The sequence below is a fragment of the Patella vulgata genome, chromosome 3 (assembly GCF_932274485.2).
Source record: "Patella vulgata chromosome 3, xgPatVulg1.2, whole genome shotgun sequence".
NCBI classification, from domain to species: domain Eukaryota; kingdom Metazoa; phylum Mollusca; class Gastropoda; family Patellidae; genus Patella; species Patella vulgata.
In genome coordinates, this window is record NC_065881.2 from 27,374,199 (window position 1) to 27,401,758 (window position 27,560).

General features: G+C 37.7%; 1 protein-coding gene and 1 long non-coding RNA gene across 3 annotated transcripts; one reads left to right on the forward strand and one right to left on the reverse strand.

Annotated features, from left to right (window-relative positions):
* Positions 1-12,651: 12,651 nt before the first annotated feature.
* On the forward strand, positions 12,652-15,127 carry LOC126816906 (uncharacterized). Of its 2 annotated transcripts, none has more exons than XM_050543717.2 (4): positions 12,652-12,935; positions 13,672-13,845; positions 13,962-14,078; positions 14,408-15,127. In XM_050543717.2, exons 1-4 carry the CDS (start codon positions 12,747-12,749, stop codon positions 15,065-15,067), a joined length of 1,140 nt encoding a protein of 379 aa, XP_050399674.1. In that variant the 5' UTR covers positions 12,652-12,746; the 3' UTR covers positions 15,068-15,127. The 2 variants fall into 2 exon arrangements, with proteins under 2 accessions (XP_050399674.1, XP_050399675.1); XM_050543718.2 differs by having other exon boundaries at positions 12,653-12,852.
* An 850-nt stretch (positions 15,128-15,977) lies between these two features.
* Positions 15,978-17,847, reverse strand: LOC126816926 (uncharacterized). Its single transcript, XR_007678669.2, has 3 exons — positions 17,561-17,847; positions 16,758-16,976; positions 15,978-16,076 (listed from the first exon to the last, which is right to left on the reverse strand). It is a non-coding gene; the product is annotated as an uncharacterized LOC126816926 (long non-coding RNA).
* Positions 17,848-27,560: the final 9,713 nt, after the last annotated feature.

Sequence of the window (27,560 nt, forward strand, 5' to 3'; positions counted from 1 at the left end):
TTATTACAGCATATTTATAGTGCACCCTTTCATATAACATGTTCAGAGGCACTTTACAAAGTGACAATGTAAATCACACATAAACAACAAGATTATGGGCATGTTAACGATTGTATACAGAGTCAGTTAAAAGCCTGATTAAATAAATGTGTTTGAAGTTGTTTTTAAAAGAATACAGAGATGTACAACATCTTAAACTAGATTATTCCATAAAACAGGTGCTTGATAACTAAAAGAGCGCTGACCATAGGAGACTAGTTGAACAGTTTTGGGCTTTAAAAGTAGTTTATCTGATGTACGTAATGTTCGGCCAGGTGTATAAAGTTCTAAAAGATCTGAGAGGTAAACAGGAGCTAAATTATTTAAACATTTAAAAGTAAGTAGTAAAATCTTAAAATCAATTCGATATTTAACAGGTAACCAGTGTAAATTATATAAAACAGGAGTTATGTGGTCACATTTCTTAGTTAAAGTAACAAGTCTAGCCGCAGTATTCTGTACTTTTTGTAATTTATCTATAAGCTTTAAAGGTAAACCAACTAAAAGTGAATTAAAGTTATCTAATCGAGAAGTAACGAGAGAATTAACAAGTGACTTAGTGGCCTCTACAGTTACACATTTACGTATTTTACCTATATTTCTAATATTAAAATAGCACAATTTACAAATATTATTTACTTGAGCTCCCATAAGCATAAAACTATCAAAGATAGCGCCAATATTACGAGAAGAATAAGATGAAAATATATCACAATTACCAATTACAACAGGGGGGTTATCTTGTGCAGATTTACTTAATTGATGCCTTGAACCTAATAACAAATATTCGGTTTTATCATCATTCAATTTTAAAAAAGTTCTTTGACATCCATTTTCTAATTTCACTAATACAGTTCTCAAGTTGCAATTTTGATAAATTGAAAGAAGATGGACAATTAGGTGTAAATGAAATATATAATTGAGTATCATCGGCATACAAATGAATGCTGAGACCATATTTTCTGACAATATCTCCTAATGGTGACGTATAGAGGGTAAATAAAATCGGACCAAGAACAGAACCTTGGGGAACCCCAGATGATAAAACAGATTCAGACGACGATTTGCAATTAACTAAAATACACTGTTTTCTACCCACAAGATAGCTCTTTAAAAGATTTAATGCAGAGCCACAAATACCGAATTTAAATTGAAGTCTACGTAGAAGAATGGATATTAAACTGTAATTACTCAATCTTTTTTCTTGGTCATACCCAAACTTCAGCTATCACAGAAAAGTTATGTCCGAAAAAATCCCGTTTAGATACTTCTGTTCGTCGGTCGCCCGAATTGGCGAAACTTGTCGAGGGTTATTGTGAAACTGCGTTTGTTGGTTATTATCTTAAATATAAGAGAAACCAATATTGTTGTTTCTTAGTTATTTTAATTATTTAAAGATACATTATGGCAGATTAGATAACGAGTTGGCAGTTCTCACTATAATAGTTAAAAACTAGATAATATAAAGGCAATTTGCTGAAAATCTCTTTCAAATTGATCCACTATGAACCGAAAATTGAGAGATTGAAATTTCCGCCTAGCCTCGATCATCATTACTAAAGTCAGTACGATAAACAGCATAGCTTCGATTATCCATTTAATCATTACATCGTGAAGGAAAGTTATGCAGCAAATCGGCTCATAATCCACTAAAGATCGCAGGGTAGCGATGCCATCGAGAGTTGATTATGGTCTGGATAGGTTAATTAATGTCTAATTAATAATTTAGATAACATATCAGGCCTAAAGAAAGACCTACAACAGACAGATTTAGCTCTTGCATAATGTACGTTTAACTATTAAAATGCAAATATTAATAACAATATGAAATAAGCACAATGCACGTTGTATATATCATGGTGTAGCTTAATACATATGGTGGTATACAGGGCCCTCAAATTAATAGGGGAGGGTAGAGGGGCTCATATTCCCGACAGGCGTCACTTCTTAAGGGGGGGGGGGCAAATTACTTAAATCCATACCAGCAATATTCAAAGGGGCACACTGAATATTTATGGACTAGCATCCCTGTAGGCCGAGATAGCAAATCACTGACCTTCGCTACTCCTAAACCTGTGTAAACCAGTTGATATTTCTGCAAATGGAGGGGGTAGAATCAGCACCGGATTAACAGAGGGACACAGGCCCCAGACTACATGTTACCCGCACACCGTCAGTCTTAAGAAATTATATTGTGAATATTAAATATTCGTTCGGTAGGGGATTAGCCAGCAGCAATTCGGGTAATTCGCAACGAATGGGACGGGACGTCTTGCCAACGTCTCTAACAATGTGTAAAAACAACGTCTACAATAATCCACTTTAACTAAAACACCATCAGGTACAAACACGTTAGTAATCTCATACAATCAAATCATAACACCTTCAAAACATACAAAATTGATATCTTCTATGAATCAGTCTTTTAAGTCAATTAAGTCAGACCAGATCAATTCCATGCTATGCTAAGCCCTAAATATCTACATTAAGCTCCATAAAAGTAAGTGGCCTCATATCAAAGAACATATATAAATAAAATAACGAACCCCCGCCTCAACTAAAACAAAATAGGGGCGATGAAAATACCATATATCCTAAATGTTGGAGTAACAGAATAATAAAAATGATAGAAATTGAAAATGTACAGACAAAATTACAAAGGTACTAAATTTTAAGTAATTAAGTTATCTCCCATTCATCAAACCTACCTTCACTCAATAAGTAATATCCATAAATGATTATAATTTCCGGCATGGTTAAGGCACAATAAAAATACAAATAGGCACCGATTCAGAAAAACATTCCAAACAAATACAGACAATAAAAACATGAAAATAATCTACTGCCGATCCCTGCTGATGAAATCAATATGCTCCCCTATGCTAGACAATGGGGTAAGCACATCGCATAAAATTACTCGGCAACATCAAACATAATTAGACACATATTATAATTTACATTGGCAATAATTCAAAATTAATTACAGAACACGACTAAATAAAGATAAATTCACCAAATATTTGTGCCTACGAACATATAATGAATTACGAAGGGTACACATAAAATGAAAATATTCGAATCTAGCTGTTCCGGCCACACTACACACGCCTTTGAAAACTCGTTCGTCCTCAACGAACTAGAAACACGGAAATGAAAATAAATGTTATTGTTATTTGACACATCCATTCAACAACGGCGCCAATCGTAAAGTACAGTTAACAATCATCAGCATAGCGCATGGGAGGCCGTACAACTCGTGTTCTCGTCCTAACTTCGCTAGAATTTGGAATCATTTGTAAATCAATTAAGTCATCTTCCAACAACAAATCATCAACAGGATCTTGAGGAGCAGCAGGATTTACACCTAATTCACTACTAGATACAACTGTACTTTCAATGGGATCGGTTCCGATGTTTTGTCTGGTCTGAAAGATTTTTAACTTATTGTGATGAACAATCATTTTCGATCCAAGTTCATTATGTTGAACTAAATAAACAAGATCAGACAATTTTTTTTCTGACTGTGTAAGGACCTGTCCAAAATTGTTGAAGTTTGTGAGAAATCCCCACTCTCTTCTTAGGAATATAGATCCAAACTTTACTCCCCACAGCAAAATCATTTTGTAAGCTGTGTTGATCATAACGTTTCCTTGCTCTGCGGGCACTTGATGCTAAACTTTGTCTGGCAGATTCATGTACAGCACCCATGCGACGAATCAAATCATTCACCCATTCAACAGGGGTGAATAGCTTCCCTGGGGGTCGTCCGGCAAGCATGTTAACAGAACGATTTACCTCCCTGCCAAGCATTAATTTATTTGGGGAAAATCCAGATGACTCGTGATCACAAGATCTATACGCAAGGCAGACTGTATCTATGTGAGTGTCCCAATCGCGTTGAAATTCCTCGACATAATGGCTAAGCATTGACTGTAAGGTACGGTTGTACCTCTCGACTTGGCCGTCTGAAGCAGGATAATATGGAGTAGTCCTTATCTTGGTAGTACCCATAAGTTTACATAAATCATGAAACAGGTCAGATTCGAATTGGCTGCCTTGGTCTAAATGGATGCTACCGGGTACTCCAAAACGTAATATGACATAAAGTAATGCATTTGCCACGGTTCCAGCTCTCATATCTTTCATAGGAATCGCCTCAACCCATTTAGTAAAGTAATCTTGGATTACCACAATATATTTATTCCCACTATAAGATTCAGTAAGGGGTCCCATTATGTCGATGGCAATCCTCTCGATCGGATAACCACTGCTTGAAGGTTGCAGAGGTGCATGGGGAGGCTTACAGGGGGCTTTCCTCTTAGCACAAGACACACAAGTCTTCACCCAATGGCGCACATAATCTCTCGAACCGGGCCAGTAATAAAATTGCGCAATTTTGTAGTGAGTCTTGTCTGCTTCTAAATGACCTCCAGTCTCTTCATCATGACATATTTTGAGTATTCGTTCCGCATAGATCTAGGAACAAACATCTTTAGTATCTCACTTTCGTCAGGTAACACAACCCACTTGCGAACAAGAACATTCTCTCTAACAGATAGAAGTTTCCACTGTGACCAAAGGGATTTCAGATCAGGATATTTTCCTGAGATCTCGTCCCAATTGGGTTTTCCAGTGTCGAACCACGTTAGAACTTCTGAAATTACGGAGTCCTTAATTTGAGCATCAGCTATTTCGGTATTATCAGGCATGAGTTGTAGACGAAGAACAGGTCGTTCATTTTCGTTGGAATCATCTTCGTCGAAGCACCAACACTTTTGCAGTGTTTTCGAGATAGCCCATCAGCATTCCCATGTAATTTTCCAGGCTTGTGCTCAATTCGAAAGTCAAATTCAGAAATAACCTGTAACCAACGTGCTAATTGACCCTGTGTGTCCTTGAAGCGCATCATCGAACGCAATGAGGCGTGATCCGCACGTAATAGAAATCGATGCCCATAAAGGTAAGGTCTGAAATGCTGGAGGAAAACAACCACAGCAAGGAGTTCTTTCCTTGTCGTGCAATAATTCCGTTGGCTCTTCCCTAAAGCTTTACTGGCGTATGCAACCACTCTCTCGTACCTATCCTCATCACACTGTGACAAAACTGACCCAAGACCGACATCACTAGCGCCAGTGTCAAGTATGAATTCAGCTTTCGGATCCATATGCTTTAAGACAGGAGCTGTCAAAGGTTTCTTGGCAATACGAATTTCACTGAAACCTGGCACCTTTATCTGTTAATCGAAGAACGGGTTCTGCTATAATAAGAGCATAAACCGAAGAAACTTCTAACTTCTGAGACACATTTGGGAGTTTCCCACTCAGCAACTGCTGATGTCTTGGATATGTCTGTAGAAACACCATCACAGCTAATCGTGTGCCCTAGGTAAACAACCTCAGACCTGAACAACTGACTTTTGTTGGGTTTCAGTTTCAATCCGACGTTCTGCGGTCTCTGAAGGACTTCTTTTAATCTTGAAATGTGCTCCTCAAAAGTTGCAGAAAACACGATAACATCATCCAGGTATATGAGACAGGTTTGCCAATGCAGTCCAGTAAGTGTGGTCTCCATTAAGCGGTCAAACGTGGCAGGACTATTGGAAAGTCCCATTGGCATTACTTTGAATTGATAAATACCAAATGGTGTCGTAAAGGCCGTTTTCGGTCTATCAGATTCATCAACCTCAACCTGAAAAAATCCGCTCTGCAGATCGATGCACGAAAACCACGATAAACCCGATAAACAATCAATCGATTCATCGATTCTGAGCAACGGATAGGCATCTTTTATAGTAACTTTGTTCAGCTGCCCATGGTCAACACAAAATCTGGTTGAGCCACATTTTTTCTTCACTAATACAATTGGTGCCGAACAAGGCTCAGAGGCTGGCTCTATCATATCTCTTCTTGTCATATCAAGAAGGTGTTTACAAACCTCCTCCTTGGCTTGATATGGTAATCGCCTTGGTGGTTGCCTTATTGGAGAAGCATCACCGGTATTAATTGTATGTTGTATGACGGATGTTCTACCGACATCGTCGTCATCCTTCGCAAATACGTCTAAATTCCGCGAAAGCATGTCGGCTGCTTGTGTAAATTGATCTGCAGTTAAACGCCCTTTACAGTCTAATAAGTTAGACACCAATGGATCAAAAGGAGCTCCATCTTGATTCACAACTATATCGACAACTTGTAAGATAGCTATTGTAATTCCCTTTTTTAGAGTTGTAATTTCACGTGTTGGGTTAAATAATCTTACAGAGACAAGTCCGTCTGACCCCAATTGCGTAACACTTCTACCAAATAGTGCAAGCTCAGACGGTGGGCCCTTTAACGGTTCTACAATACTATCACCCAATATTACGGCATCATCAGGAATATCAGCTTTACCATTTATTATTTGCTCACATCCCGGAAGTACAGTTATGTCTTCAGACATTTTGACGCGACAAACTCCAATACCACCCTTAACAACACAGACTTCGGTACATTGATGATGACATTGGCATTCTTGGCCAAGTCAAGTCCCAATGGCGAACCGTCAGCCTGTGTGATCTGACAATTTACTGGAAGCAAATCGGGCCTGTCTGCGAATTCATTGTACGTGTCGCATGAACACATTGATAGGCTGGCTCCGGTGTCAACTAATATTTCGGAGTTAAAGCCCTCAAGTGAGCCATCTATAAAGAGTCCAGATGTTGCAGAACTAACAACGCTAATCCTTCTCTGGGGTATACCGATTCGTCTTGATTAGCTGTGTCATGGTGATTGTTGTTTCGTATACTATTTGATCTCTGAGGGCAGGACGATGCATAGTGGCCCGACTCAAAACATTTAAAACAGGTCACATTTGAAACATCTCGTCCCCTATTCCCTATTTCTCTCTGTAATTGAGCCATTTCATCAAATCTCTTCTGTTCTGTTTCCTGAAACATATCTGCCAATTCTTTCATCTGTTCTTCCAATTTCTTTATCAAATTGTTCAGTTGTTTTATTTCGTCTGGCTCATGTGTTTCTTTCTTCTTGGCAGCTTTGGCAGGCTTAGACGAGGCTGTATTTGCTGATCGTTGGTTAGTATCGTCAGAAGAAAGTATTGCCTCCAACTCCATGACCTGATGCAGAGCTGCATTAAGATCGGTAGGCTTTGCCTGACATATATGCATACGCATCTGTGTATTGCCAATGTGTTGTACAAAGTGGTCTTTGGTAATCTCCTCTAACATTGCCTCGCTCCCTGTGGGATACGCCAATTTAACGAGACGACGTATAGCCTGTGCATAGTTTCTCTGCGTCGGTCACGCAGCCGTACCTTGCTCAAATTAGCAAGTTCAGGAGGCTCGATCTTTTGTTGGAGGGCAGCTTTCAGTTGACTATAGCTGTGTATGTCTGAAGTTTTCATTGTGCTGAAAATGTCACTTGCCTTGCAAGGTAAGCTAATGGCCACGAACTGGGCCTTTTCATCTTCATCCCAGTCGTTAATCTGAGCTGTTACCTCCAACTGGATAAAATAATCTTGTAACCGTGCCTCACCACCGTATAGGTTTATTTCTTCTACTGTTGTATGCAGCTGCTGGTATGTCAATACCATGGGCTGGATGCGTACGGGAAGTTTCAAATAAGTCATTATGCATGTTACTTTCCGCGGCATTTTGTTGATCTGGAACTACACTTTGTAGATACTCGCTTCAATATGGGATGTTCCGCCAACAGCCTCTCGATAGAATTTGTAGGTGCAGAAAATGATGCATTATTTTGTATGCGACTAGAAACGCGTCGAGATAAGTCAACTAGAAGTGTTGATCTCTGAGAAGCACCGTTCCTTTCATCAGGATAATCTGTTAGTGCAGATTCCCTTACACGCGGCATAGCAAATGTCAGTGGCGTTGATGCATTATTCTCAAAGTGACGTACACACTGAGATGCATTAACGGGAAGTGGTGAATCCCGGCGCATACTGTGACTGTTGTCTCCATGCACCGGGAATGTTGGTGTTGCAAACGTGTCTGACGGTAATACCCTAGGTGCAGGTGTAGGATTGCGTCTGGTACCGACACTGCAATCTACTAGCATTATCTCTAAAGTTTCAATGTCTCGTTGATAAGATCTCTGCAGATTTTCGACAGCGTCACACAACTCCCGGGGACTCGGTCTGCTATTAGAAGACATCTATTTACCCTTTACTCTCTGATGACGAATCCCACCTCTGCCACCATTTTAAAACTTAATGTTACCCGCACACCGTCAGTCTTAAGATATTATATTGTGAATATTAAATATTCGTTCGGTAGGGGATTAGCCAACAGCAATTCGGGTAATTCGGAACGAATGGGTCGGGGCGTCTTGCCAACGTCTGTATTATTATTATTATTATTATTATTATATATTTATATAGCGCTGCTTTCACTAACAGTGTTCAGTAGCGTTTTACAATGATTGCAACAAGTCGATTAACTTATAAAATGACAATATGAAATATAAAGTGACTGCCAAATAAAATATAAAGTTACAAACAAATAGAATGACAAATAATATAATAAAAAATGAACATGTAAATATATCACAGACTAATTAGCTAATTAAAAGCTCTTTTAAAAAGATGGGTCTTAAGCAGACGTTTAAAATGGGGTAGGGACTGACAATTACTGCGCATAGTTTGGGAGAGGCGACTGGAAAAAGCTTTCTCACCGTGAGATTCCAAATTAGCTTTTTTCTCAACAAGTAGATATTCATCAGAAGCAGAACGTAAACAACGACTAGGTTTATACAATTGTAAAATACCTGACAAATAGGAAGGGTCAATATTATTTAAAAGTAAAATCTTATATTCTATTCTATATACAACCGGTAACCAATATAATTTGTAGAGGTCAGGTGTAATGTGGTCACGATAGGAAGTGCCTGATATTAGTCTAGCAGCAGAGTTTTGAAGTTTTTGAAGCTTATCAAGATGTTTAGCAGGAGTACCATAGAGTAACGAGTTAAAACAATCAATACGAGATGTGACAAGAGAATTACAATCAAAAATAACACCAATATTTCTATCAGATTTAGATGGATTAATGTTAGAATTACCAACTTGAACAGAAACGTCATTTAATTTGTTTATGTTAACATTTGATCCGTCAACAAGTATTCTATTTTATCGTCTTTAAGCTTTAAAAAGTTTTTACTCATCCAGGTTTTAATATCTAATATACAAGATTCAATATTCTGTTTAGATTGATCAAAATGACTTTCTGTTGGCTTAAAAGAAATATACAATTTTGCGTGTCGTCGGCATAGAGATGAAAACAAAGCCCATGATGTCTGTAGAGACGAATACACCCCATTTACATTCACTTTCTGTGATCTGTCGGTGATTTCAGGAGTGCTAAAGCGTCATCAGAGATTCCAAATACAGATTCTAAACGATTTAAAAGGGTATTATAGTCAACAGTGTCAAATGCTGCGGATAAATCCAACAAAATTAGCAAGCCACATTCTCGGTTGTCCAGACACAGTTGAATATCGTTGTGCACTCGAACCAAAGCAGTCTCTGTACTGTGGAACTTTCTGTAGGCACTCTGAAATTGGTCCATGGTGTTATTATCACAGATATGATTTGTGAGTTGAGTGGCAATTACTCTCTCCAAGGTTTTGGACAGGAAACTTAGATTGGATACTGGACGATAGTTTTTTCAAGGATGGGATCTAAATTTGATTTGTTTAGAAGGGGAAATACAATTGCAGATTTAAATGTGTTTGGGACTGTTTTTTCCCCAATGGCACTGTTAATTATGTTTGTCATAGCTGGTAGAATCGTTTTTAAACATTTATTCAGAAAAGTGGCTGGAATTGGATTCAAACTGCATGATTTAGAGGTTGATTGGTTCACAATCTGTGATAGATCTGATTCAGAAACAAACAAAAATTTGGTTGAAATTGCTGGTGTTGACAAAACAAGATGATCATAATTTAAACAAGTGTTTGGGTTATCGCTTTCAGCTAACAATCCATTTCTAATCTTAACAATTTTCTGTGTAAAGTATTGTGAGAAAAGATCTGGAAGCTGCCCAGGAGATGAAGTGGTTGGGAACTTATTTTGGCCATGGTCAGGATTTAAAAATGTTTTTGTAATTTGAAATACTTCCTTTTGTTTATTTTGACTCTCTTCTATTTTATTTGAATAGTATGGGGTTTTTTTTTTTTTGCTTTACAGATGATTTTATTCACTGTAGTTTTGTTGGATTGATATATTTGTTTGTGCACTGTTAGTTTTGATTTTCTCCAGATACGTTCAGATGTCTTTCTTACTCGTTTGGCTTCCAGGATCTCATTATTAAACCAAGCAGAATTCGATCTTAGTTTAAATAAAATGAAATGAAATGGGGTTTAACGTCCTACTGTTCTGCTCCTATACTGGGCTAATGAAGACGGGCATACGCCATACAGTGTGCTATGAGAGAAATTTTGCCCGGGCACCGGCACTATCGCCTACTCTTATATAGAATTCCAACTGCCAGGGGATCTTTTACGTGCATTCCAATATATACGAACGGCGGCCATTTTGTTTGTCAATTTTGGGCCGACTTTTACGAAACTCGAACTCAGCCGTCCTTAGGGGGAAACGGTGATATAATAATACGGTTTTTTAAATCAGATAACAATTATGACCTCTATATAGGGTCCACAAGCTAAAAACGAGATTTTTCGTACAATCAGGGGCCATAATTCAGGAAGTTACGTTCCGATATGCACGAATATCGAAAAGAACCGAGATCTTTGGGTTATAAGCACACATTTCAAGTTTAAACCAAATCGGATAAAAATTGTGACCTCTACAGTGTTCACAAGCTAAAAACGTGATTTTTCGTACAACCAGGGACCATAATCCATGAAGTTACAGTCCGATACATGCCAATATCGAAAGGAACCGAGATCTTAGGGTGATAAACCTATATTTCAAGTTTCATTGAAATCGGATAAAAATTGTGACCTGTAGACTGTTCATAAACAATTGTGGACGGACGGACGGACGGACAGGCGCGACCACATACGTCCACATGAAAATGTGGGCGTATAAAAATGTTCTTAGACCAACATACTCACAACCGAATAAGAGTGAAATACTTTTTTTAAACATAAATTGGCAAGGTTATTATATACTATAGTTTTGCGTGAGTAGCATGGAGTGACGTGTGCAATTTAGATGCACGGGTTAAGTATTTACGATATTTCCTTCTATTTTGGCATTGTTTGTTTATCTCATTAATTCATTAATCTGAGACCGACTGCAGTGACCACTTACTTTGACAATTTTCTTCCCTCGGGGGCAGTGATATGTTTCGGTAATCAATTCCTTCTACGGTGAATAAATCCCACATCCCCACTCAGTCATAGACTTGCGTCTTGTAGAGCATTTCCGACAGTCTATTTTTCAAAATACCCCCCCACAAAGACTCGGTACTTTGGCACTCACAAGGAAAATTCGTTGAGATTCGGAAGTCCGTTCGTTTGACATTTTGTTCTCTGGTCGGATAAACTAGTGATCAGGCGACGGACGGTATCTGGTCAGATCTATTTATCTTAACGATCAGACAGCATTTCCGGCAGTCTGTTTTTCAAAATTTTCTGGGGGAGGTCCCCAATACCCTCCGTAATGACTCCCTACTTTGACGCTCGTGAGTGGGCTTCGTTGAGGTTCGCAAGTCCGTTCAATTGACACTTTACCTCAACGATCAGCGCCTGAAATACTGCCAGGCTGCATTTCCGGCAACTTGTTTTTCAAAATTTTCTGGGGAAGCCCCACCTACCCCTAGTTGAAGCTCCTCCCTTTGTCCCCGTAACCGTGGACTTTGCCCCTTCAACCACCGACGGCTGGCGCCGCCACTGCTCGGGGGAAAACATTTCCTAGACCAACATGGCAACATACGCACAACAGAATAAATGTGAAAAACATTTTTGCAAACATGACAAGATGACAAATTTATTCTATACTATAGTGTTTCGTGAGTAGCGTGACCTATGTAATTTAGGTACACGGACTCACGCAAATACTTTATTTGGGACTTTTCCTTTCTATATTGGCATTGTTTGTTTACATCATTAATTCATTTAGTCGCCGATGCACCTATTTTGCGACCCCCACATTTACGCCCCTGCCTGAACCGCAACTTACGTTTTTGATTAGGCGTGTCCCCTGCCGGTAGTGAAATTTTCTTATTGAATCTTATATACTCTTCAAAAAAAGTAGGGATATCCAGAAACAATACAAAACTGCGGAAATGCACTGCTGTATTTATTAGAGGTAAGCAGTGTAACATAAACGGCTCATATAAACTGTCAAAAGTAAAAATGGACGTTTTTGTTTTTTATCTTAATAATGAGTAATTGCTCCACCAATCCTGAGACATTCAGCAATTCGTCGTAGCATGCTACTAATCAACCGTCCAATCACGATTTGGGGCAATCTGACCCACTCCTCTTGCAGTGCCACGGCAATTAATATTGAGAGCTAATTAACTTGCCACAATGTCATCCCTCTCAGTGATGGTAGCCGCCAAGCGAATAATTACTGCTGATCAGTCTGTGACATCTTTTCAGTTTCTTCTTTGTACACAAACTTATCCTTTATTTTTACAATACATTTGTATTTATTTTAGGTATCTAAGATATGTGCGTGTAGTCATAAATGATGTAACATATATAACTTCGAACGTTTGGGCAGAAATGAAAAGATCAACAAGCTACAAAGTGGACATAAGTATAGATAGGAATGCAGTGATCCAGCAAACTCAGTGTGAATGTGCAGTAGGACAAGGACCATTGGCTCATTGTAAGCATGTGGGAAGTGTTTTATTTGGTCTTGTAAAATACTGCACATCTGGTAGCATTCTAACAGAAGTAACATGCACACAGGTATATATATTATCTCTATTCAGGATGTGTCATATTTTTTAATTTTTATTGATTAATTTGCTTTTCAATACCAATACTGATCTTACTTTAGTGTAAGGCATGGATGTATAACTGATATTGCCTTAATTATAATGTTATTCTAGTTAACACCTAGCCATGTGTACTACAGCAATAAGTATAAAAATTATAGCCCTAGGCCCAACTGCCAGCAGGTCTAATCCTCGAATGCCCTGGTGTCATCTCCCATAAGGAGAGAGGGAGAGAAATGGGGTTTAACGTCCACTCGACACAAACTAGGTCATTTTGGCACTAACATATGGTTTAATTTTATTTACATAATTCGCTTGCGCGTAGGGGTCTTTAGCAATGGGAGGAAACCGGAGGACCCGGAGAAAACCCACGAGGTTGGACAGGCAACCCTACTCCTTGCCACGTACAACCGGGGATTCGAAACCACGCCAGTCGACTCAATGACAGACTTTATGATACAGCGCGCGCACGCTAACCATTCAGCCATCCAACCCCACTCTCCCATAAGGAAACGCTGGTCTGCAACATCACCCTAGGTAAGCCCCACTAACTGACTGAGATAATTATGAAAGCTCCTAGGGAGTCTAGATAAGCTGACATTACAAGTTAAACACATTTTTTGTGACATTCCATTATATTTAGGATACATTCAAACTTGGAATAAACATTATAGGAAATTCATTAATGATATTTGCATTCATTTCAGGTTTTACAAAAATTTCACAAAAGTAAGCCCATGAAAGGTAGTCCATTGAAAACAAGGAACCTGAGTGGAATCAGAGGAAATGTGAAGCCTGCTATTTATGATCCAAGACCAGTGCATAGGAAGAATTCTTCAAAAAATGAACAAAACTTGAGAAACATGGTACTTAACTGGCAGGTGAGCTAATTCAATTCATATTTGATTAATCTTTAGATTTTTGAGTGATTTATGTCATTATGAAAATGAAATATTAACTCCATCATCCTGTACTATGACAACCTTTTCTGTTTCAGGGAAAATCAAAGTGGCCTGTGCTACAAAAGTATGAATCAGCCAACATAAGAGCCTTAGCAGCTGACCATGACTACATGGAGCTGACAATGGAGGATCACTTTCTCAAGACTGAAAAGGTTTTATTTTAGTTTAAAACAGTTATTTGTTATAAGATAAATTACAGTCTTGTACTTTATTCAAGATCACAAATGGTTTGACTCTGTAACAGTGATTAGATTATTATTGTAGTGTTCCTCTATAAACAGTCATTATGTAATATCTAAATCTGCCTATTGCAGGTCTTTTGGGGGCCTTAAATGATATATAAATTATTAATTAGACATTTATTAACATGACAAGACCATAATCAACTCTCGATGCCAATTTTAAGTTGATATCTTAAATAATGCATCTTAAGTTTAAATGTCAATCGGATAATAATTTCTTGTATTTACTGTAATTTCAGGTATCCTGTATTTCAAAGGCTGAAATCTATGAAATTGAGCAGCAAACCAAATACCAAAGTGCATGTGACAGGTGGACAGCAGAAAGACGAAAACGAATTACATCTTCTAATTTTGGAAATATATGCAAGGCCACTATAAAGAGAGACATTGATATGCTACTGAGGGGTCTATTACACCCAGTAAATCTAAAAACTAAACAAACTATGTATGGGAGACAATATGAAAGTGTGGCAGTGGAGAGTTTTGAGACATTGACAAACACTAAAACTAAGAGTTGTGGACTTTTTGTTAGTGAGACACACCCTATGCTTGCTGCCTCACCAGATAGAGTCATTGACGATGAAACTCTGGTAGAGGTAAAGTGCCCGTACTCAGCACGAAATTATTTAATTTCTGAACAAACGGTTCCATATCTGACCATAACTGATGGGAAGTTAACCCTAAAAAAAACCCATAACTATTACTATCAAATACAAGGGCAGTTGTTTTGTGCGGGTAGGAGACAGTGCAAGTTTATTGTTTTTACTTTGACAGACATAAAAATCATAGACATCTTTTATGATCATGAATTTGTTATGGAAATGTTGAATAGACTCTCAAGTTTCTATGATTCACATTTTAAGAATGCCATTTTGAATAAATATTTATTTAATAAATAAAAATATATCAGAGTTAATATGTTTTATTCTATCCAATGTTACAAGATCAATACACGTCAACTTAGGCATCATTGTGGACAATGGCTGGTCTAAAATTACATAAATAAAAACAAACTGAAATAATTGCATCTGACAAATTTGATTCTGTATTATTTAGAGGTTTTTTCAATATTTTAAATGTCTTGGCTAGTCCGATAATTCGTTCAACGTGCACTCGTTTGCTGGCTATTTTTCGATCATTTGCTACTGAATGTCCAGACATCCTGTTCTTTTTTTTTAAAAATTCTGGAATGTTAATTTCCACATTTGACGGTATGAACAGATCTTGGACATTAAACCCCTTATCTGCCATGACAGTCACCAGATTCACATAAATTCATTAGACAGCTTCTCTCGCATATCTGCCTATCACTGGCTGCACCACCAAATGCATCGGACACATAACTCACAAGACCCCCTGGTGTAACACCTACAAGGACCTTAACCGTATTTCTGTTTTTATATGTGGAAAATGTGCCTTGCTGAATAATGGGTTGTTTTGGCCTTTGTATTGGTATTTCCGTACCATCAATTACTACCCTTGTTGTCTGAAACTTAGACTTAAAGTCTGCAGGACTGTAAAACTTTACCAAGTCTTTGGATGGCCACCAGTTAATTTCCTTAAAGTGAAAATACATGAAATTTATCCATGTTATAAATATGTTCATAAGCTATTTTTCACATATTTCAAATGTGTCAGACAACTCAAAATTACTCCTCCCAAGTCTAAGTTTAACCAAAGTCAGAAAAAACTGGTCCTCTGTTGACATCTTAGGTTTTGTCCCATAAAAATACCTAAGTTCATCAACTACTGGCCCAAACGAGTAAAACAAACACATAAAAGCATCATAGCTTTCTAGTCCAGTATAAAATAGAAATTTCTCCGAACTCAACATGTATTTTCGGGCACAGAAGCGCATTGACATATCAACTTGAGTAGCAGAGTCTTTTGTATCAGGTTCACTTTTAACTGAAAGAAAAGAAAAACGTTTTTTTTTTGTAAATTTCAAACATTAAACAATAATATTTTATTAAACGTGGAGGCCAATTAGGGGTACATGTATATAGCTATATTAATATTTGTGACTGTTGCATATATGTTTGTCTGTTCAGGGTTTGTGGCTTCGCTACGGCTGTCCTGAGGCTGAAATTTGGTGTAATGGGGTAACTCAGGCCAGGTGGTGTTGGATTATCGCTTTCAGTTTCAGAGTTCTACTATTACAACTCGTCAGGGCCTGGTCATCCGTAAAGTGAATAGTTTATGTTTAATACCATTATGGGTATATTTCGCTGCAAGAATCCAGACATAATTTATATTAAATAGCAGTAGGGAGTCGCTTCATCAATTTCAAGACATTGGTGGGGGGGGGGGGTAGCTATTATCCAAATGAATTTAGAATTATTATCGAGCATAATATCAGAAATTAGGGGGTATGGGCCGGGGCATGGGCTTGTAGTAGTACCACTTAGTAGGAGTCCTTTGCATTGTAATTTGTACAATACCGGGTCTATAAGTTTAAAACTGTCTTTCAGCAAAGTACCGTAATTATTAGACAAATCCTATGTTTCATTCACAAAACATAAGAATTTCCCTTCATTTTTTTTTCTCGTAGACTAGTCATCGCACCCAAACTTTGTAAATTAAACCTACCTTCGATAGGAGTAAAGTCCTCTTCGATGTATTCTATTTCAACTTCGTTTCCTACATTTTCAGAAGTTGACAAGCTTTCCAGTCTCTCGATTTTGTTAATACTTTGTTGTTTATGTAGGGCTCTTTCTCTGCGCCTACTACCTGATAAACTTGTTCTTTTCCAAGCAAATAAATGTGGAATCGCTCCTGGCTTCAATATACTATTGACCATTTGATCCCCTGGAATAATTAATATTAAAAATACAATCAAATACCGGTAGATTTAACAGTAGTCTAGTACAAAAAAATTTTTACTTTTTTTTACTCATATATAGGCATAGCCATAGGCTAAATTTTAATTAAATGAGAATCATTCCTAGGCCTTGTTGTAGTATTGTAAATATACAGCATTTTAGTTTTACCAAGGCATGCCTAATTTGGCCTTAAATTTAGGCTAAATTTTAATTGAATGAGAATCATTCCTAGGCCTTAATTGCTGTAGTATTGCAAATATACAGTATTTTACCAAGGGCTATACACAAGATCTGTTTTCTATTTAGGCCTAAGTAAGAGTAAGAGTAGATTGCCACCAGCAGCTGTCCTTTGGCCCTCCTGGTATAGCCTAGTCATAAAATACTAATATAGGCCTAGTATTAATACTATTAATAGTGACACGTTTTGATAGGCCTAAAATTTCTAGTTCCTCTTTGCAGCGAACGCCGAAATTGTAATCCTTAAAACTTTGGACTAGATCTAATTGAAAATATTTCTCAATCTAATACCTAAAAAAAGTCAAAATATAAAAATGTATTTTGTCAACTTACTTTCTTTGGTTTCGGAAATGTAGTTAGAAGAATCAAAATGCGATCGACAAACAATACTCCACTTAGACGGTGTCCAGTCACTTTCTCCTCTTTTTACGGCCTGAATCCATCGCCGTCTCCCAACAGGGTCCAGCGGAAATTTATGCCCACCTTTCCCATTACACATCGGTACGCAACAATGAGCTGGCATTATTTAATTCACACAGAAAACCAAAACGGGCGGTGAGAATGAAAATGATTGTCAGTGAAGCGTAGAGCAGACGAGACTGACACTTCCGTGTCCTACTTTCTTTGCGCGCCACTTAGCTTCCGGTTTAATTCTGCCGGTACCTCATTCGTGTGGTGTTGTCGGTTGACGTTGACGTCGACGAACACATCTCCCGATCAAATTAAACGTAACACACTAAAGCAAAGATACGCTAAACAGTAAATCTTATGCAAGAACCGGTAGGAAAGCAAACATGGATAGGATAAACCAGCAAGCGGCAGTTTTCATCAACCCTTCCCTGAAGTGTCAAATTTGACAATGACCCCCCCCCCCCCTCGTGTATAGCGTTATTGCGTGTCGCCTGTGCAGCTCAGTGGTTCTGTTGGGGCGATAAGTTCTTCATCTGTGAACATGCTCTAAAATAGTCCGGTCGCCAAACCCAATTTTTCGAGTGAACCTGAAAATTATATACAAAGTTTTTTTTTATGATTGATTTTAGTAGCCTATGGTGTCCTCTTTCAGAATCTGCCGGGTGAACCTCGGTCATCCCTTGGGCGTTTAGAGAAATTCAAGATGGCGTCCAAGACGGCCGCCACATCAAATAATCCCCTATAGCTCCCATAGTATTTATTCTAGGATGATAATTTTGGTGTCTAACCGTATGTTTTTGGGGTCAAGGAATACACTGAAATCGTGTATTATGCTGTGGGGTGATTAGATGATATTAAAACCAAACATGCCAGACAATATGGCCCTTTCACTAGTTAGCGGCGGTTGGGGGCAATTATTTCACCGAACCAAACTATATCAGGATATATATATATATATTTCTGGACATAAGAGCGTATGAGTGATATGATAACATCACAAACATCCCCATCAGGGCATTCAGGGCCTCATGGGTCGGTCCTGAAAAGGGAGGCACAAGCTGATTGTTGAAAATTTTAAAAAAACATTCTACCCGCAAAACAGGAACATAACTTCCACAAAACTAGATAATATCCAGTTTAATACTTTAGTCGTGTTTCTGGCTGCAACCTGTGACAGCACAAGCGCAAAATATTGTATATTCTAAGCCCTCCCTGGTGCAGCTACAAGCACACGTACTACATGAGCTGTCACTATTGCATCCACATCTGATGAGCCACATGGCAGACTCCGGACCAAGTTTACCGATTGTGATGTTTTCAATTTAGTGTCCTTCTCCCAGCAATACAGTTCCGGATCAAGTTCCGACGGATTCCGATCTTCCAGTGAACGCCACTCAATAGCTTAGCGATGTCGTATTTTTATGTTCACTGCAAATGCATCATTCGTTGGAGCTAGACTACATGGTTTAGGTTGGGATGATGTCGATACATTTCCAGTTTTAGATGCATGATACCTTCCAGCGTGTTTTAAGTCATCGATTTGCAAGAGCTCGGTCCAAAATCACCAATCCAGGAAAGAACAACCGTTGACATTGGTCAAACTACGGAGAAACACATGTCAATTATCATTGAAATCCTGCCAGCTCATTCTCTTACTGGATGTGACACGGGTACATGCGGCTACGTCGTGTGGAAATCAACAGTTTTGAAAGTGGTTAGAGCTTGATTGTATTCTCTCTCACCCCATGGACACTCCAATAGAATCATTGCTCACACAGGTACACAGGCCACTGTATTTATGTCAGCTTTTTTATGAACAGAGTTCTAAAAATCTATGTCTGAAACACGCTGGAGGGTGTGGACATCTAAAACTGGAAATGTATCGTCATTATTCTCCACCCAAACCATGTATTCTTGCTCAACGAATGATACATTTGCCGAGAACGTAAAAAGAGCTCATCACCAAGCTATTGTGTGGCGTTCACTGGAAGATCGGAATCCATCGAAACTTGATCTGGAACAGTATTACTGGGAGAAAGATACCAAATTGAAAACATTACAACCGGTAAACTTGCTCCAGATGTGGAAGCAGTAGTGACAGCTCATGTAGTACGTGTGCTTGTAGCTGCACTAGGGATGGCTTAGAATATACAATATTTTGCGCTTGTTCTGTCACAGGTTGCAGCCAGAAACACGACTAAAGTATTAAACTGGATATTACCTAGTTTTGTGGAAGTTATTTTCCTGTTTTGCGGTTAGAAATAGGTTTCTTTTAAATGTTCAACAATCAGCTTGTGTTTCAATTTTCAGGACCGACCCATGTGGCCCTGGAGCCCCTGATAGAGCTGCATTTGGTGTTATCCTATCACTCATACGCTCCTATGTCAGGAAATATATAGTTTGTCTCTAGATTTAGTTTGGCTCGGTGAAATAATCGCCCCCAACCGCCGATAACGAGTTAAAGGGTCATATTGTCTGGCATGTTTGATTTTAATATCATCTAATCACCCCACAACATAATAAATGATTTCAGTGTATTCCTTGGCCCCAGAAACATACGGTTAGACACTAAAATTATCATCCTAGAATAAATACTCTGGGAGCTATAGGGGATTACTAAAATCAATCATAAAAAAATCTTTGTATACAATTTCCAGGTTCAGTCATAGGTCTGCCGGACTAAAAAGCATGTCAAGTGTCGATGACTATTTATCATATCACAACCTGCATAGGTATTTGCATTTCAATATCCCCTACTTTTTTTGAAGAGTATATTATGATAAGGTTCTAACAGTGTTACTATGTAGTAACGTTACAGCCTTCGCCTTCGTGGAGAACTTACGCGACCCTTCTACCCAAACTCAATCCATTGAAAATTAAAGCAGTCCGCTTATTTTTAAAGAGAAGAATATTATGATTGTTTATATCAATGGAAGACGGAGTGTGATTCTCGCATTAGATGAATCTTCTGCAAATTATAATGTTTTGAAGTTGAATCTATTTAAAATACGAAACCAACCCAATAACGGTTCAATTCCCGCAACCTATGCGGTACCCTACAAGACAATCGCCATCTTTATTTGTTGTGAACCAAATTAATGGGCCAGTTTTTATTCCTACTGAATCCAAGTAGGCGCGGGGAGGGGGGGGGGGTATCTTGCGATGGTATTTTGATCCTGTTGTCTTAATCGAATGTAAAATCTGAGTACATAATGGGATGGTTTTAGCCGTTAGAAATTTAACATCGTCCGAAATATGCACGTCAAGCATTGTCACTGTTAGGATTAAAATATATATCATGTACTAACTCAAATGTCATAACTTCAGTTTAAATGAAATATAAGCAAAACAAAACTTTATGGGCATAATAATTATATACATCAATTACAAAATGAATCAATTTTGTTTCATCGACTTTACTATTATTGTCCTAAATATAGGACAAGTTTTTAATCTGCCGAATTTTAATCTTTACGTTGTGTCGCAGTGATGTTCCGACATACATCTATCTGATTTGTAAGTATCTCTCAGCAATCGATATAGCCTAATGAACAATGTATTACAGCATGATTTCAATTGTGTAGTTTTATTTTCTATCATGAATCTAGACAAAGAGGTGTGGGTTGCAACGTAAATTCGGCACGTTATTCAGGATTTGACTAACGAGACAGCAGGTTATATGACTAATCTACTAAGCCGGGCTCCTGCGATCGCCAAAGGCACAAAGCAAGGATTCGTGGTGTGAAAGAATTAGACATCCATATAAACGCGTTTTTCCGTTCGTTAGTAACAGCTTCTATATACATTGATCTTATTTTATCCATTTGTCAATTCAAAGCTATTTCAATTCCCGAAAAATTAATTAAAAAGATAATGATCTATGCCCAAAATCTGTCACACGTTGGTTCATTGGTGGGGATCACGACGTGGCTAAGTGGGTAAGACGCTCGCTCGCTAGCCTGTTCTACTAAAAGCTTGTCGGCTTATCGTCAAAAGAATTAGAAAGACGCTGTTTTGGGTTAATCAATTTGACGTCGATGACTTCCCCAAAATGACGTCATACCGCCTCCACGCCATTAAATAAGTTTCTTGCAACTACTCTACGAAGTGTGGGCACAAAACAGGCCAAAAACACCGAGATAACTTTATAAGCAACTCATTCAACAAATAAAAAAATCACTATAGGCCTACAGTAAAAATTGCTGCGCAGATTAAAGCGTATATATAATACACACAAATATACACGCCATCACACTTTCTTCGAAACTTGTTACGAAAATATATTTTTTTAAATAATGAAACTTTGTTAATGATACATAATATATGCATATTAGGCCTATCTTATTGTGCATAATTATAGCCATTATGGTTCATTAGGATACCTATGGTTGTAACCATGGAAATATAGACTAGAATAGCAATGACGTCTTTTACAACGACGTAATAAGTCCGCCATCTTGGAAGTTGTATGACGTGAAAAGTAAACACTGCAACTCGCGCTATATAGTGCGAAGCGCTTTCTATTCTTTGCGTCTTTATGATGGTGCAGCCTATTATATTGAACTATGATCGTGAGCAATTTTGTTTTCACATTTATGTTACAATTTCTAATGAATGTAATTGTTTAAATAGTGTCAATTTATATTATCTTGCACGTACGGTTATTTCATCATTTGGCGCAGAATTTGTGGAATTTACCGAAGAATTAATTTGTTGTGAAAGAGTATTGGGTTCTAAAAAAATTAGTTAAATACTTACAATTAAAATCTTGTATCAGATAAGGCCTAAATTCTTTGAACTCAAGACATTCATTAACGATATTATTTTATATATTCAATATATAAAAGTCCACTTTTATTGCGGTAATCAATTGCATTAAAGGAATGTCGCACGGCAATTGAATTTTAATCACAAAAAAAGATATTGAAGTCGTGAAAAAGCAGGCCCACATTCCACAATGTTTTGCTATTGATATAAAAACGAAAGCCCACAAACTTTGTTCCACGTACATTTTGTCCATAACCCAAGAATTCGTAGAATTATGGGCACAGAAGTTTCAGCAGAACCGGACACAAATGATGGGAGGGTCCACAAACTTAGTACATATTTGACGTTCTGTGTAAAAGTCAGGGGTCATAACCCAATGTATATGCATTAAATGCTTTGCCCATATTTTCGTAAAGGGGAGGCCCTGGGTTTGGGAACAGTTTATTTTGCATGTTGAACAGGTTCCTTTGGGGGCATAAAAAGCCAATAATTGTTGCAGATCTGAGCCACATTTGACACTGGTTGAGCATTATGATTACAGCAATGAAAACTGCATTGAGACCACATATTATCTATTTGACAGGAGGCGCAAAATATCTATATCATAAAGCAAAGCGTATCATAGCACTAAATCAAACTCATCTGAGATCTTTGGGATATATACATATTTAAAGTAGCTAAGTCTCTAACTCAAAAACATCCAAAGTCTTCGACATTGAAAACAGGAATTATTTGTCAATTTAAATCAACATTGATGTTGTGATCTTACCGGGAAAAGATGGGCTTCTGATATTCAATATTTAAGACAAAATAATCATTTTACCATTGGTACACGAATCGTGTACCATAATGCGTTTCAGAGCCATTTGTAACAGTGGACTCAAAGAACGAGGCCAGACATATTCCACCAGTCATGTCAAACCGTGACCTCATATTCGTATCTGGAAAGCATGCGCAATAAATACTTTCGGCGTAGACTGGAATATTAGACGCTAGAGATTGCCATTCGATTGAGACTTCTGGCGCATTCCGATTGAAAGTATATAAGTTTATATGCAATCAAATTACATTATTATATGCGTTGCGAGTAGTTGCGACCAATTTGTGTCAATTTCTAGGTCCCAAATATTAGCGATTTAACTCCTTTAAGTTTCATCGAAATCGGACAAAGAAATTGAGACTGTAGGGAGTCCACAATCACAAGTGGAAAAAAATTGTGAGACAAGATTAGATACCAAGCCGAATTATTATGAATACAGTTTCTCCGTTCACAACCGTAGATATAATTTTTCGAAGTACAGATTTTTCATCACGAGGTACGTCTATATCTGTACGCAAGTTAAAATAGGCCCTGGACCACATACAACTATCACCCATGTTTTGATTTAAATATCTTTATGGAATTTAGGGGCTTGATACAAGGAACATGGTGGCTCAGTGAGTAAGATGTTGGCTCGCTTAAAGGTCCATGTGCATCCCTGTGTTGACCAAGATAAGTTCATTAGGAGCTGAACAGTAGGCTTTAAACCACATTTTATTTCAATAATATATAATAGAGGTCTTAATTAGCAGTGGGAGGAAATCCCAGATATGGTTCACAATCAACTGATAACATAGCCAAGAAATACAATGGTTCATTTTCAACAATATACCATAATTCAAGTTGTAACTTAAAGATACATTATAGACGATTAGATAAAGAGTTGGCAGTTCTTGCTACAAAGAGGATATGCCGACAATTACAGTCAAATTACTTCACTCGGCGCCTAAAAAATCTCATTTTAAAAAGACTGTAAACTCGATTGTCATTGTTACCGCTGTAACGATAATAAAGAAAGTCTTGATTATCCACTTTTGCAGTTAATCATCATTAATAGTCCATGTAACATTTCTGGCCTAAAGAAAGTTCTGCAATTGCAATAGGCAGATCTAGCTCGAACAAAATGTATGTTTAACAAACATGTAATAACAATAAACTTTTAGTTACACATACGTGTAATAACAACAGACTTTTGGTTACACATAGTATGTAATAACAATAAACTTTTAGTTACACATACGTGTAATAACAACAGACTTTTAGTTATAGATAGTATGTAATAACAGTAAACTTTTAGTTACACATACGTGTAATAACAACAGACTTTTGGTTACACATAGTATGTAATAACAATAAACTTTTAGTTACACATACGTATAATAACAACATACTTTTAGTTATACATAGTATGTAATAACAGTAAACTTTTAGTTACACATACGTGTAATAACAACAGACTTTTAGTTACACATAGTATGTAATAACAACAAACTTCTAGTTACACGTATCTGTTATAACAACATGTCGAATGCAGGTTCCATATTCTTTACTCTGCGGGAATCGTTGAATTTCTTCTCTGAAGTTTCCTTTCATGTAGACAGGGAATAAGTCCATGGCCAGTGCATGTATATCCAAAACCTTTCAGTAACTCGGATCAGTTTTCATTAAAGTTCGCAAACTTTGTAGAGACTTTGCATCGTTAGGTTTTATCTTCTCCCAAGATTCCAATGTCTTGATGTAGGTTTCATAAATTGCGATGGGATTACCGTTAATCGTAGAAGGAATATGACGATTGCTTTATATTAGCCCGTAGGCATCACCAGACGTGTAATCGGCTAGATAACTTAGAAGTTCTTACGGGTCACTAGTCCTTTTTTCGAAACAAATCTTGAAATTGCTTGGCCATTTCTGGGATTGTAGACGGTCAACTTTAAACACAATGGGCTTTAGGGGCGGAGGAGTCGTTCTAGCCATTAATTGACCAAGTTCTTCTACATCAATCGATGATGAAACTTCTTCCTTTAAAAAGGGGATGTGTGCTCTTGGCCGCATTTAGTTACCGTTATCGGAGTCGGTATCACTGATTCTCTAGTAGGTACTTCAAGATCTACAATTGATGCTGGGTGTCGGGATTTTAAAGTATTGTAATATGTGATGTTACTGTAGTTCTCACGACTAGCAGTCATACGATCCGCCGTGTTGTAATTATAATGTTATTTGATTTCTTGAATGTCGTCATGAAACACGTTACTTTCGTCCGATTTATGTACATTATTACTATTTCAAAACTATAACTTACGTATTTATATCCGGTAATGTGTGTCCTTGTATCATCACATTTTCCAGATAGCAAACTTTATGTACTAGAGCATGTAAACTCCTTGAAATTCCATAAAATGTCATTGTAAATTCGTACGATCTCAACCTAGTCGTCCATGATAGATTTTACGAACAAACGTCATTGAAATGTCAAATATATATATTCTATTTAAACCAGAAATGTTGAATATTGTTAACTTATCATAGTATTTCTACTGTTGTTGTTGTATTTATATTGTTTTTCTAACTTATAATTGGCCGTACTTATTAATGTAAAGTACGAACTACGTTTTGTCCATCACTCATTGTGTAAAGGCGCACGACGCCACTAGGCCTATGTATGCTGGGGCTTTGTGTTGATACTTGTCCGTTTTATGATTATTTGATTTATTCTTATTCTGTATATTTTAAATCAACTACTGCTAATTTTAAGCAGATCGGACATGCACCGGACAAGTCGGCATATCCTGTTATCGTTTTAAATTATAATGTTATTGTCGTTCGGCTGTAATTAGTTCCGACGCTCCCAAAAAGGACAACCTACCATTGGTCAATCCGGTCACCTGGTACGTTGGTGTTGCCTATATAAGACTCCGTTGACGACAGATAGCAATCGACTTCGGTCAGCAGTATCTCTACTCTGGAGCCTTTCGAGTATTCTTAAGATCAATCACATTATATTTCAAACTATTCTAACAGTAGCACCTATTGTTTTACTAGGTGAGGATTTATTATAAAACATGATCGGTACATTTTCATTCCTATAATATTATACGATATTTCATGATGTTTTTCAAGCGTTTAACGGCTTCTACTATTCACCGCTTTAAGGAATTGCGGCGCCATTATCTTATGCTCAGGTGTGCGGAATGCGTCTTCTTTAGAATTTGGCTCTAGACAATGCTATCTCCCACCACGTCAGACATCGAACGCTATGCTTTCAATATTGTTTTTTCAATGAATTGTAAATACTTATTTTAATACATATTGCATACAGTAATCCCATTCGCAGTTGTCTAAACCGGATAAATAACTTTATTGGCCTTGGTAAATACGGCGTTACTTGGTTATTACTTAATGGGCTGCGATATGCCCAATGGAGTTATGCCCCTTTATACGCTTTAAGGCCCCAAACTACCGTACATATTCCTAGCGCATAATTACCTGTTCACGGGAGGAATGGCATCAGCATTTCTGGAGCAGCAACGGCGGAGTGATGGAGGTCTTGTCTAACAGGACAGTGACAAAGAAGGAGGCATGGAGAACCTAAATCACTAATTGAGGCGATTAACTATTGAGGCCTTGGTGGAACTGCCACGTACAGGATCGCCTTAATATAAAGCCATAGTACTGGAAGGATTGCTTCGTAATAATGGAAAAAGGACTCGAATACCCCCCCCCCTCCTCCCTCCGCGTATGATAATACAGATCTCTGTATTTTTTCCGTAACGTCTCGCCGGCAGTGCTAGGACGCTGGGTGGCTTACAAACTGGTGTCAGAAGTGGGATCTTAAAGTCTCAGTTAAGGTCCAGGATACGAACCCAACCTGTGGATTTTCTGTAGTTAGGTTTGGCGTATATATAAAGGGGATAAATTCATAAAATTTAGTTAAGCGTTCGCCGACCGACGTGGTGGATAATAATAATAATAATATAATAATATAAAAAAAATAAAGATAATAAAGGGAGGATTACCAATTTTTTTTTTTTGAATAGAATATAACTATCAATAATTACGGATAGATATGTATAACAAGTTATATAATACTGCGTGCTACTACTTTTAGGCTACCACTACCATTCCTACTAATAATCACTAGTATCACTACATATAACATGGCATTCGCACTTTGAACAAGATCACTCGACCATGAAATAAGTTATAAGTGTGCCGAAAGGACGTGGATGAAGTTGGTCAAGAAGATCAAATGTATGAAGACGACGAGTCGGATGATGACGTACCTTTAAGAAATTACATAGAGAGACGAAGGAATGAGCGAGTGCCCCCAACGACAAC